The 13,986-nt window shown below is 32.8% G+C and overlaps 2 protein-coding genes across 2 annotated transcripts; one reads left to right on the plus strand and one right to left on the minus strand.

Moving 5' to 3' along the window:
• Nucleotides 1–556: 556 nt before the first annotated feature.
• Nucleotides 557–1,264, minus strand: LOC148272574 (SOSS complex subunit B homolog). The gene is given in 2 exon segments (XM_088239857.1): nt 557–982; nt 985–1,264. Coding segments are annotated over 2 exon segments (603 nt in total). The 3' UTR covers nt 557–659.
• A 255-nt stretch (nt 1,265–1,519) lies between these two features.
• On the plus strand, nt 1,520–13,379 carry LOC148272575 (uncharacterized). The gene is made up of 5 exons (XM_088239855.1): nt 1,520–1,539; nt 2,494–3,309; nt 6,781–7,152; nt 8,494–8,672; nt 10,283–13,379. Exons 1-5 carry the CDS (start codon nt 1,520–1,522, stop codon nt 10,432–10,434), a joined length of 1,539 nt encoding a protein of 512 aa, XP_088095981.1. The 3' UTR covers nt 10,435–13,379.
• The last annotated feature ends 607 nt before the right edge of the window (nt 13,380–13,986 follow it).

Below are 13,986 nucleotides of genomic sequence, written 5' to 3' on the forward strand. Positions count from 1 at the left end.
TGTAACATTCACCATTCTGCCTATATTTGAACATCTATATTCCTTCAATTCTGTCATCTGTTGATGTTTGTGAAGTTAAAGAACTGAAACCTTTATTTAGGCGGGTGAGATTCATCTAATTGAATTATTTCACCTACATACTAGGCAACGCCTGAAAATATTATATTTTCAATTTCTATACTTCTTCATGGACCAGGTAATTTATCAACAATATTCAACAAACTCAAAATATTGTTGATAAATATGTATGTTGAACTGTTTGTTTCCCAAATAAAATAAAATAAAATATAATACACATAGGTACTGTGCAGATTTCATTATAATTATATATAGATATAATTTGATTTATAAAGTCGATATTGTCGATCGATAGTGAAGTTTTCTGGTGATACGTCACTATTGCGGTAACTCAACAATAAAATAAGGCATTTGATTCCTACACTTGTCAATATTTACAGAACTTCATGGGCGTGCAAACGTCAAAAGTCTCTTCTTAAGTTGCCTGTAGAATAAATACAGTATTTTTATTATTACCTTTAAAATCAAAATGCAGTTCCACCAAGAAATGTCAGTAGAAAAACTCAATATGTTCATTCTTTGTCATTTGATCTATTTTCTAAACTCGGGAATGTAAAACCAGTCCCAGAATTTGAGTACAGTTATCTACGGTCGTCTCTATTCGTTCCTCTGTGGCTACCGCGTCCGACACGTTGATTCATCTTACTGGGAGGTTTGTTCTGTTCTCCCTGGTACCGGTCCCCTCCGATGTTGTTCTTTTGCTGGTTGAGCATCATTTGAGAGTGCGGCAACCCACTGATCATCTGCCTGTTCATGTTAGGATTGGAGCCGTTATTTGTTCCGTTATTCGTGTTATTCCCGAGAGGGACGCTGTTCTGGATCAGGCACGAATTTGAAAGCGCGGGATTCGGCTCACTCATGTTCACCTGTTCGTTAAACAACATGCAGAATTCACCGATCTTTGAATGTCCCCGTTTTTCCCCGAGTACAGCGTCAGGCATTGCCGCCACACGGAAGCGTATCCTTTAGTGAGTCGCACGATATCCCCTGGAACTAAAAGCTGTCCGGGTTCGTCCCAAACAGACACGTTGACACACGCCGTTTGATCCGCAACTTTAAACGTCCGCACTTCTCTGTTTTCTTTAGTGATAGTCGGGGGGCCCACTTCCAAAACAATGAAAATGACGTTCAAGTTCTTTAACCCCGGTCGTAAATCTTTGATTAAAATATACTCCACCACGCTCATTTTTGTTGTTTTAGTTCAATCAAAAGTATGCACTGTATATTTTGTTTAAATATAACAACGTTTTAATTCTGATTTGTAAGAATCATTTCACAATAAAAAAAAAAGAGAAATCTCGCACGAAGTCTGTTGACAGCGAATTGCAAACAACGCAGGCGAATTGCAAATTGAAATGACAGAAATGGACAAAAGCACAGATTACATAGAAGCGAAACGTGAGCGTTTTTCCATAGATATTAGTTTTACTGTAGTTTGCGCATGCGTCTCGGCGCCGTACGGTTGGTTACAATGCGACCAATGTTACTTTTGACTTGTTTTCGCTTTCAAAATTTGAATTGGTAATAATTAAACTTAAAATTTTCCTACTATAATAATATTATCTAATGAGTATTCTTATTCATTTGAATTGTGGATGGGTGTGTAATAATTGTGTGTAATTTTTTTTTTTTTTCATTTGTATTTAATAATAATCTCACATTAAAAAAAAAAATATTAGGACTCCATTTATTAGAACTCTAATCATCTAGATTGTCAAATATACAAATCGTTATCAGGAAATAATTCAAAAAGGAGGTGTTTTTTATTTACATTTAATTGTGCGATTAACCTTGCTGGACATGTTTAAGAAAGATTTTTATGTGATTCTTATTCCCTGTATTATTTTAAAAGCAATAAAATCTGGCACTTATTAATCCGGTAATTTAAAGTTTTAGTGTATTTTAATATGATAGTGGATTTTTCTGTCGGGGTTTTCTTCCCATGACTGGTTGGTTTTGGTTCTCGCTCGGTTCTTTGAATACTCGCCTTTCATTATCTGCTGTGATCACACCGTTATGAGTGTGATCCCATTGCCCAGGGTTCGTGACTTGGACACTAAAGAGTTGGACTAGTCAGTGTAGTAATAGGGACCTGACAAGGCACCGCAAGAAGAAGAATATGATAATATTATTATACTATTTGCAAGTTCTTTATTGGAAGATGATTTTGTTGTGATTGTGGCAGAGTATATCTATAATGCTGAAGCCTCATTTAGTATTGTTCTTAATTTGTTTCAATTTTATCATTTTCTTGGTACTATCAATTTGAGGATAGTTATTGGCTACAAATTAGTTTTTTATGTGGTGTGTTATTAATGTTATTGTGAAGCTGTATGTTTTCTTCTGAAATAAACAATGAATATAGAAATAATTATAGCGATGCAATTTTAATTCCTATTGTTTTTTTTTTTTCAGAAATAATGGTAAAAAGGGAGGCGGTTCCCCTTTGGGATTTAGCGAGCTGTTCAATGAATTCAGAGTTCAAGAAGATCTACACAGTATGGACGACATCCTTGGAGCTATAATAGACGCTGAAGGAATGTCTTTCAACGACTTAAAACCTATATACAAAGAATTCCTCCTTAAACTAGCCGTTACTCTTACAAAAGATGAGCTTTTCCAGCACAGCAAGGCAATAATGCGCCGCCAGAAGAAGAAATTGTTGAGGAGAAACAGCACCGTCCAAAATAAGAGAAAAAAGATGCTGATCGGTGCGAGAGGATTGAAATTAGTGTTTAGAAAACCGTTCGGAAAAGACTTGTTAAAAAATAAAATTATGAGTCTCGGAGAGAAGGCAATTCCGAAAGCGAATACTTTTGAAATGACTAAACTCACGCACAAAAAGAAACTAATTATCACTTCCGAAAGTTCAGTTTCAACGTCTAGCTACGATTTGAGACAATTCCATCCTAAAGAAGGTACTCCAAACCACACGCCGAAAAGACAAAGTGTTAAAAGGAGAAACTCCAAGCGCTCAGAGACCGCCCACCTCATCGGAAAGACATCTAAACGCCATGGAAAAGGACGAAACGTCGACCGCGTCAGCACTTCTGAAGATTCGGATTTTCTGACTCTGAGCAGAAGAGTTGGCTGTCAGAACAGAAACAGCTCTAGCGGGTACGTGTCCTGTTCTGAATGTGAATCAGAAAGCTGTGCCGACCGCTGTTATTGCGCTGCGAAATCAAGACCCCGGCCACCCCCTCCAACAGTTCCCTTAGAAGCCTGCGACAGGTATGACCTTACCCTTTTTTATAAATTCAAACAGGTATAAATCGTTGCGCGTAGTTCAGGAAAGGAGAACACTGCCTTGTCCCAGCTTCGGACCTATTCTGCCCTGCTAAGCCAAAAAGTAGTTTGAATTACACATTTTACAGGAGGTTACGGTTTTATGCTTTGCCTGTCTGATTTCTGTTGTTTTTTTTTTTACCAGAGAATATCTCATATTTGAGAAGCAATGACTTGTTGGCTAAGTAAATATGTAGGACTATCGAATATCTTTTACAAAAGCAAAAAAAACACAAAAAGAATTTTTTACAGTTGACTTTTTGACTTGGCAGGGCAGTATTGCCCAAGTGTGAACAGAAATTTGGGGGACAGGATAATGTTTCAAGACACTGTCTTGAAAATAGACAGGCAGATTATCTCCTCGGGACAATGGCTTACCCCTATCGCAGTGCACGTCGTTGTGTCTCCATGTTTACAGCGTTTTGCGATTCTACCAAATTATTGTTTGGTCCCACTGTCTAATCGTGCGGGGTCGAGGCTATTTACCGTACAACCGTACAATTTACAAAAAAAAATTGCATTGTTCTTACAAAATTTTGTTGGATTCATTTTACAATTTACCGTATTAATCATCAGCATCATCATCATCATCATTCCCTTTCTGCACCTAATGGTGCATAGGGTACTGCATTGGTAAACCAATCGCAGCGTTTCTTGATCATTTTTTTGTTACATGAAGGTGAGATGATCAGTCTCACGCTTCAGGTACCGGTCCAGGGACTATGAAATATTATTTTGTGAGAACACCCTTTTAAATAAATATTTCAAATCAACCATGTCGGGAATCGAACCGAGACCTCTTTCATGGTAGGCAAACGTGCTGACCATTACACCACTGTATTAATACAATTAATTAACCAAATTACCTATGAAAATTTACTGTAAATCTTAGAAGCTATTGCTGTGTATTTAATTAAATTGTGAACCAGATATATTTGAAGTAATAAAGTTTTATAACATTTATATTTGAAATAATATCACATTTTAAAAACGAAAAAATAGCATAGTTACATTAGAACTCTGTTTATTCGAACTCTTGTCATCCATAATAAAGTTATATAACATTTATATTTAAAGCACTGCAGTTATTAATTGTAAAACTATTAAAGTATTTTATTTTTATTTTTAACAGCTAATTATTTATTCAATTACTGACTGGTTTCAGATCTACATAAGTTCGCTTATCAAGGTATAATTAGAATAAATTCAGAAATAAATTTAATCCTATTTGAAAATTTCAAGTGATAAATCTTTGAAATATAATTATTATTTTTTTATTTATTTATTTAACTTTTTGTACATGATGTTATTTGTACATTGGCGAGCTTATTGCCAAATGGCAATTTCTTCCAACCAACCAATAAAATAAAAGTTTTATTTTTATAATTCATGTTACAGAACATATTCAATAGAAAAAAAAGATTAAAAAGTTAAAAATATATAAAAATAGAAATAAACGTATTTGTTTGTAAATTACCTTAAATCAAAACTATTACTCAATGGGAAAAAAGGAAAAAAGAGGAAAGAGGAAAAAGGAAAGGAGGAGAGATTAGGAAGAGAAAGGAGATGTTTCTTCAGACGTGATTTAAACAGAGATAATGTAGTAACATCTTTGATGGTGGATGGGAGATGATTCCACAGTCGAGCCGCATGGACCACTATATGAGTTAGAGAAGAAAGAGGAATTGTGAATGGGTATTAAGAGAGTGCCTTGAGAATTAGAACGAAGAGGTAAATCATGAACTGATAAGCGTTGAAATTTTTCACGCAGGTATATAGGAGCGTTAAGACTATGAAGTACATTGAACATGATCTAACGATTATATTAATTTCTAAATTATACCTTGACGAGGGAGTTTGTGTAGCTCCGAAAGCGATCTGTAATCAAATAAAAAGGAAAGTCTTTTTTATTCAATTTTGATTGAATAAAGTTTTATCTTGCTTCTTGAAGATAAATCAAAGAAGTGCTTCATTTCTATTGATGAGGAATTTCAGTATTGTTATTAGAAGTATAGATTTTCAAATCCCCACTTAAACTTTTGGTTTGCTGTACTTACCTTGCTAACCTTTGGATTTTTTCCACTATGATCAAACAGGCATTTATATTTGGCCAACTAATTTGTGAATAATTATGACAACGTACATAGCGTGTGTCATAATTCACAAATATGTGTTAGTTAACTTTTTAAATTGATTTATTAATACTTTTAAATGTTTGTATTCTTTTTTTTATACACAATAATGTTCCCTCACTGGGGTGTCCTGTGCCGAGGGAAACATTTTTCAAAAAGTAAAACATGCCTTAAATTAGTTATTTTACAAGGTTAACATAAAAATATATTATTATGTTAATGTGTAAGATAATTTGAGTCTTACAATTTTTTGACTAAGTTTAAGTCATTTTCAGCCTTTTCAAATACAATATCTCATGAGCTTCCTTGAGATAGTAGCACAGTATCATCAGCGAAGCTAATTAAAGAACCTTTTATAGATAAATTGCAAAGATAATTTGTATAGATAAGAAACAAAATTGGTCCAAGTATGCTTCCTTGAGGGACGCCAAATGAAATTTCGGTTTTGTCGCTAGATTTATTATTAACCTTTACTATTTGCTTTCTGTTTTTCATGTAACTTTGAAACAGTTCCAATTCCATATTAAGGATTCCTATACTTCTAAGTTTAATAATAAAGTAATTAAATAAAATAGTAAGTAAAATAAATAATTAATTATAAAGTTTTTTTTTTTTATTAAAATAAACATTTGCGTTCTTATGACTATTTACCCAAACATTTTAATTTTGGAAGCCATTTTCAACGAGTTCTAACTCACTACTAGCAAAATAGGAATTAAGTCGTGATAGAGCGGAGTGCGAACCTCTCACCTTTTTATTTTTTTTATTTTATTTTATTGAGGAAACATACAGTACAGTTATGAAGTTCAATATTTTACACAATTAGACTTAATTCTAATGGACCAGTGAAGTTTCCATATAAGAAAGCAATTATATGAAAGGTTAATTAACCATAATTATGAAAGTATAAAAAAGAGAAGGAAAAAGAAAAACATAAATGAAAGTTGTTTAAAAATTAAAATTTAAGTGAAAAAAAGATATTTTAAAGTTTGTAGTTTGTAGTGAGTATTTACAAATGGAAATAATATTAAAAATTAAGAAAATTTGTAAGAGTAATTAAAAATTAAGAATTGAATTAAAGAATGAAAAACATGCTCAGATGTAAAAATAAAATTAAATAGTTATAACATTTTTTAAAAAAAAGATTGAACCTTTGATCTGCGAGTCCACAACTTGATTGAATGTATAATTGAAACTTTGTATTTTTATTAAGTTTAAGAAAACTGCATTTTAACAACCTTGTTTCGGTGATCACTAAATTTCCTTTACATTTTGATTCACCCAGGGGTGAAAAATGCTGTGACTGCACGGCAGGAGAGTCCAGCCAGTGCTACAGCTGCTGCGGGTGTGACACGGAGAGCTGCGCCGACAGCGACAAGTGCTATTGTCGAACGACCCCCGGAGTCCGCAGCACCACGGTCCCTCGAGGGGGCGGCAGGCAGCCTCAGCCCCCCCGCGCTGCGCCCCTCCACCACGCCGGCTCCTGCAAATCGGGGAGGTGCCCCCCAGTGCGCTCGCAGCGATCTCCTCGGCGGAGATCAGCCCCGGGGCCCGCTACGCTGGATTCCCTTTACTACGAGCCGCTCAGACCCAAGGCGAGATCTGTCCTTAATCACACTTCTACAGGGCTGGAGTTTTTGACAAAGAGAAGCTCACGGTGAGAATTTTCATACATATTTCTTTAATTAAATTTTTAATACTAGGCTTTATAATACTAAAAATTATTTAACATTTCAAGGCAGAGTATTAAATAACTTTTCAATAAACATTTTTTTAAGTTTGTCCTAATTTTTGTAAACATAGACTGAATTCAACCATCTGGGGAGTTATTAAGATAATTTCACAAAGATTGATCTTGACAATTGGGTGAATTGAAGAAATGTCCTCGCTGTTCAGGAAAAAGTCTTTAACCCTAAACATGAGTTTTGAGTTGAATATGCCATTCGAATCGTAAAATTATGTCCTTAAGAGGAAACGTCACCACGGCAACTTATCCAGAAAAAAGTTGCACCAATCCAAATTATTTGTTTTTTACTATGTGACTTTATATAATTATAAATTAAAACATGTAAAAAAAAGTAAAAAATATATCCTTAAATAAAAAAAAAATTTAACCACAATATTAAAATAATTATTTAAAATATCTCCTTCCTTTATAGCTTGCATTGTACAGATTATAAACAAGCAAAAGTCACTTAACCAAATTTTAGCCATCTTGCCTCATTTAAAACCTAGATATTTTTTTATGTACCAGAAGGGAGAAGTTACCAATGGAATTTATTAAAAAGACATAAATGATTATGCTGTATACATAAAACCTAAAAAACACAAAAATCAGGTTGTTTCTTGGTCTCCAAACTTTCAAATTGCAATTTCTCAAAATTATGTTAGTTAGATTAGTGACTTGCCTGAATGGCGATGATATGGATGTTATTGTAGAATGGTGAATGTTACACAGTGTGTAAAGTGGCCAGTTAAACCAGCTAAGCCCTGCAAATTTTTCATCTTTGTTGTAATATATTAGCTTTTTCATGATACGATGTATATTCAGAAAGTCAGATCCATTTGTATTTCTTGCTATCGGTCATTTCTTGGAGGAATCTGAGACCCACTGAGGGTGGCAATGCTAAAAATAGATAGATGGGTATTTGGAAGAAGAGGAGTCATCGAATGTCGAAAACTATCGTTTGGAGGAGAGTGAGGTGTTTAAAAATTATACTTTTAAGCGTTTTAAAGTTTCGTGCAAATTTCAAATTTTAGACCAGTCTTCTCAACCTGTCGGTCTTGCCTTAAGCCTTACTAAGGGCCGCGGGCCCAAGCAACCCTCCCCGCCGGGTATAAAAAAAAGTTGGAAAACACTGATACAGCCAGTGTTTTAATGACACTATCCACCGCAATATGGCGGCTGCTCGATGACAGTACCGTTCTCTCAGGAACCCATAGCGTTACTGTCTTATTGATGCTCGTGTACGAATAACATCGCGGTTTCACGTTGCAGGTTCGACACATTTGAGAGAATGAGTTGCTCAACTGAGGTGGGACGCCCGAGTACCGGCCTAACCAGGGGAGGAAGGAAGAGTTACAGCTCTGACAATCTCCACTTGGATTACGACCTCTTTATGTCCAACAGGGGCATGGGTCTCTACAGCAGCAGAGGCGGATCCATGCAGCTTCCAAGTAAGAAATGCTTTCAATAGTAGAATTATTCCAATTAATTTTAATGGTTTTTTCATACATTTTTGAGAAACTTCACGATACAATCAATGCTCTAATTTTTACCGCATGTAAGAAAAAAGAATTGATCCAATATCCCGTAGCACTAAACTTCTTCATTGCAGATATACATAATTGATACTAATTTGGATATATTTATAATTCATTTCTTCTCAAATTCAGGATATTACAATTCTCTATCTAACGTTTATGTATAGTATAACACTTTACACATACATACATATAGTCCACTTATATTCACTACACTCTCACATACATACAATACTCACACACCCTAAATATATACACTCACCCCAGGGGCGAACCGTGTATAGAAGCGATTATGCGCAGCTTACCATTATATTTGACTAACCATAATAATGTTTTATTGTAACTTTATTTACAGAAAAACAAATAAATAATTTCCATTTATTTTAAATTATTTCCACTGTTTGTATTTTATCCTAATATAAATATAAATTTTGGTAAAGCGCGCCCAGCGCCTGCGGTGAGCCAAGAAACTAGCCGATTTTTCTAGCTTATTTTTTCATCCAAATAAGTATACTATATTTTGAATGTCTTAATCCCAGTGCGGTTTTTTTTACCTAGATTATACTTGCAGATAACACAAATTGTTTGAAGATTCTTGATTTGGAAAACAGTATTTCAAACATTGTTTCTTAAGGGCTATTTTTCTTTGAAATAGTACTTTTGACATAAGACCAAAATTACTTTCATGCGTCATATTGCAGGACGCCCTAGCGCTCCACGCGGCCGTTTTTAGCACAATTAATTACTAGAACGATTCGGCCAGTTGACATTTTAATTGAATACCTAATATCGACTGAATTTATAGTGGTATTTTTTAATGAATTATATATTAAAAGTAATGGATAATATATCTATCTAATATAATATGTCACAAAGTTACATCGTTTGAGTTGATTTCATGGATGAGAGTTGTTGTATCACACAGAACCACAGAAAAATATTAATTTATAGTAAATATTACTTACATTATATTATGTACCTTCTATGTAGGTACAAAAATATGTTTTTATTTTATAGCTTACCTTTAAAAAAAATCACCATTCGCCACTGACTCACCCTCACTAACATGTACATCAATAATAAAACGAATACACTTAATTTTTTGTGACTAAAACTAGTACTTAGAGTTAATATTATTATCTTATAATAAAATTTATACTCTTAATGTAATTTAGACACATTTAATGTATATATTTATACCAACATATTGTAACCATTGTATAAATTCCAAAATGTGTTTTGTTTTTATGAAAAAATAAAATAAAAAATAAATAAAATAAAATATGTAGACACTACGAAAAACATTGATATCTTTAGAGACTTGTTAAATGTTTTCAACAGTAGGGTTTTTCAGTTATTGTTGGCCAAGATCATCTCTCATTTATTCTCGTCTTTTGCTTTAATTTTGTTCTTTTTTTATCAATATTTGTGTTTCATTTTAAGCAAAAGATTTCAGGTTCCATCCCTACATGGCTGACTGTACTGTACTAAGTAACTAAACATTTTTCTTGTTTTAATTTCAGTGATGATGCATCGCTCAAAAGAAGCGTTGATATCCCAAAAAGAAGCCGAAGTTGGGGCCTTATTTTCTGATGGAAGATTACTGAGTGCAAGGAGAGGACTTTACAGGGGTCCATCGGCCGCTTTAGCTGATTCTCTAGGCTATCTTCCTTAACTTACATTATATGAGTCGAACTAGCCCGGCGGTATACGAAAATAAGACATGCGATGAATAATTTTACTATGTGCCGTTTATTTTGCTTTAAATACTAAAAAAAATAGTTTATTCATGGGTTTATTTTAGAGACATGCAAATAAAGAGCATCACGGAAATGAAACTAATTAATGACAATACTTAAGCTCATAAAATCAAATTAACTTGTAATAACAAAGGCAAAAAAACAGGAATTTTGTGATGCATTATGCTATTTAATTTGAAAGCGAGTTTCCTCTGGTAATCTCCATATATTTCTTTTTAAAATGGTGCACTTTAGATATTTATAACACAATTTTATTTGGTATTTTTTTACTCACACATAAAGTCTTGTAAAGACTCAATATTTTCAAAATATGGTCCTTAATTAATCATTCTTTTCCCGCTGCTGCATCACTTAAAACTCTTCTCGATCCTGGGCCATTCTGATGAGCATTGCTGCAACTGGTATTGCAAACCACCGGCGGAAGATTCCTGAGCCATGATTTTATTTCACCCCGTCTACCCTCAATCTTTCCTTCTACTACGAGTTATAGAAGGGTATATTTTTCTTCACAGAATAAGTGGCTTTTTGTCTTTTGATAGTGGTAACCTCTGTTAACACAGTTCACTATCTTTTTCCATTATGTAATTAATTATAGGCAAATTTAAGTTTCCATTAATTAATATTTGCTAATTCATATTAGTTTTTAAGCTAGAGATTTTGAATCGTTTGATCTCCATTAAGAGATTTAATAATGTTTTCTTTGATTAATTTAAAACATTGTCTAGAAATGAAAATTGATAACTCATACCTTTGCAGAAGAGGCTCTAATTACTGAATCCAAGTAATTATTTTGGGATCATCTTTTAAAATAAATGTGGTGAAAGCTGTACTAATACAGAAGTATTAAAGGGTTAAGTTGATTCATTATAAATTAAGAAATATTACATACTGCAGTGGACAAGGTTTAACATGGTATTTTTTTTTTTTAATAGTGTGAAGTATAAATAAAACCATCAAATTGATAAAATAATGCCTTTAAAATAGCATCAATAGCATTTTATTTATGCTACTGAAAACATGAGAATGCAGAAATGCCATTTCAAGAATATTTGTTTTAAACTAAAGATGTTTTTGATGACAACAATAAATAAATTACCTCATATTATTAGTATTGGTTTTGTGTTAAGAAATTAAATATTTGAAAGATATTACAATTCATTCTTAACAATTTATCGCTTTGTGTTCACCTTTTGCAGTAAAATTATTTCTACTCAATATACGTATTTTCACCGTATCACAATATTTAACTTCGATTGAATATTTCAGTAAATATTGTATAAATAGCTATATAAGAATACTTTTTCATGACCTCTTTTGCAGACAATTGAGAAATTTTCACTTTTATGACAGGCTTTTTTATTATTCAAGAAAAATAGAATAGATTCGTTATTAATAATTCGTGTGAATAATTGTCAGTATGTATTGGGACAAACCTTTGAGTAATAACTTAATAGAGTCGCCCGCATGGAGAAAAACCATTCTGTGATTATTGACCGCGAACTTAGGAACAGATTACAGCAATAAAACGGGCCGTAGGTACACAAGAATTGCGAGCGCAAACCGAAACAGTCTATTATACGTTTGTTGTAAAACTTAAAACAAGCTTTAGCTTTAGCCAAACCAAAAATTTGGAACGCTTTTATTTTATGCAATAGAGCTTAAGGGCTTCTCTAGATAATTATTACTCTGAAGAATAAACAATAACATTACAATTTGCAATCGAAAGTTGAGTTTTTTTGGGAATTTAAATATTAAATGTATTTAAATAATATTTATAAGGTGGGTTTCACATTAATAAAATGTAAAAAAATTATGCATATTTTTAAAACTAGTTTTTAGTTAATTTTTATATTGTCACATCTAAATTGATAATTTTATTTGTTTCGAGGTATACGACCTAAAAATCTGCATTTACATGTTATTTTTAATAAATGAAATAAGTTGAGATTGAAATGTATCATTAGAAGGTAATCTTCAATGATGAAATATGACATTTTGCAATACTAGAAAATAAAGCATTTATAATTGATTGAGCTTAGAATAATCTCATTGAGTGCAATATTTTTAATTTAGATGAGTTTATTTGACTCTTGATAATTTTATTACGTGTATTTTTAACATTACGTATATTTAAAGCATTAGTTTTAACGTTAAATTTCCAAGAAATAAAATCGAAGCATCCGCAAACAAGTAATAGTCATATTACACAGAAAAAGAATGAGAGATTGGTCAGAAATCTGAATGGGATTCGGAACCAGACATCTTTTAGGTAATTAAGCATTTCTTTTTGTTGTATTTTCATGGTGCAAACTTTTGCTTAGCGATTGATACAGATCAATCGCTAAGCAAAAGTTTGCAAACAGGAGCAAGGCAATATGCAATAAATTAAAGGTCTGGCAAATTGATTTACCATTTTAAAACGTTGATAAAACATGCAACACTGATTGTAATTTATGTTTTATTTCACTGTAAGAAAGAACACGGTGTGTCATTTAATTTACATATTGACATCTGCGAATGTGTGCTAAAACTATGTATGATAGGCGCACAAATGTCGAGATCCTTATTATGTAAGGCTGAGACTAGCATTATCGACAAAATCAAGATGGGAGTGGATGCAGAAAACGTTGGACATGCCAAAAGTCGGAATAATCAGCATGTGTGCATGAGAAGACGTATGAATGTATAGGAAGCAAGGTATGCATGCAAATACAGAGTGGAATACCAACGCAATAGCGTTCTATCCTCTCTTAGAAAAGGCGCGATGGTTTGTTTGCTTTTGTTTTAAAAATTAGGCCTTCTAAAAATGCCTGCCCCACATTCCCGAAGTCTTTTTTTTTTCAATTCCACAGTACAAAAATAATTCATTTGGCATTATTTAAACTTATCAAATTCTAGCCTAAAATTAATTTTAGAAATAAAGCATTTAAATATTTTTTAAGATGCTGTGCAATAATTCTTGTTAAGTACTTAATGACTATTTTGGTGTGCACTCTGAATTATTAAAGTGCTACTTTTATGAATTCACTTCACTGAAAATATTGTTTTATATATTTTTTAATGTTTAAGTTATGTTTAAAATACAACCTAGTATAAAAGTGCAATTTTTAAAACTCTGTGCAATAATGAAAGCTGCAATATTTTAATAAATTACTAAAAAAAAATGGTTTTATTATTATTTGTTCTTTTTATTTACATTTATTAAGGTATAAAGAGACACAGCTTAAAGTGACATAACCAGGAATGACCCGTGCCTGTAAATTTTAGAAAATCTGTGTAAACTCGGGGCACTTGTATTGCATAATAACCACTGGCGGCTCCTGACCGAAAGTATTGGGAGTGCATTTTTTTTACATTTTGGCAACTTGTATATTATTAAGTTCAAAATTATTATAAAAATATGATAGGTCTGACGTGATAAACGAGCAATAGTATGACAGCCTGCGCATCGGAACCAGAAACGCTAA

Source organism: Micrasema longulum, unplaced genomic scaffold (assembly GCF_059751315.1).
Source record: "Micrasema longulum isolate JH-2025_06_02 unplaced genomic scaffold, ASM5975131v1 h1tg002284l, whole genome shotgun sequence".
Taxonomy (NCBI): Eukaryota; Metazoa; Arthropoda; class Insecta; order Trichoptera; family Brachycentridae; genus Micrasema; species Micrasema longulum.

Excerpts from the sequence above, each read along its gene's own strand:
- LOC148272575 (XM_088239855.1), top strand. The coding sequence starts at position 1,520 with ATGCGTCTCGGCGCCGTACG. Across the intron at positions 3,310-6,780 it reads CCCTTAGAAGCCTGCGACAG|GGGTGAAAAATGCTGTGACT; the intron begins GTATGACCTTAC and ends TGATTCACCCAG. Across the intron at positions 7,153-8,493 it reads TTGACAAAGAGAAGCTCACG|GTTCGACACATTTGAGAGAA; the intron begins GTGAGAATTTTC and ends TTCACGTTGCAG.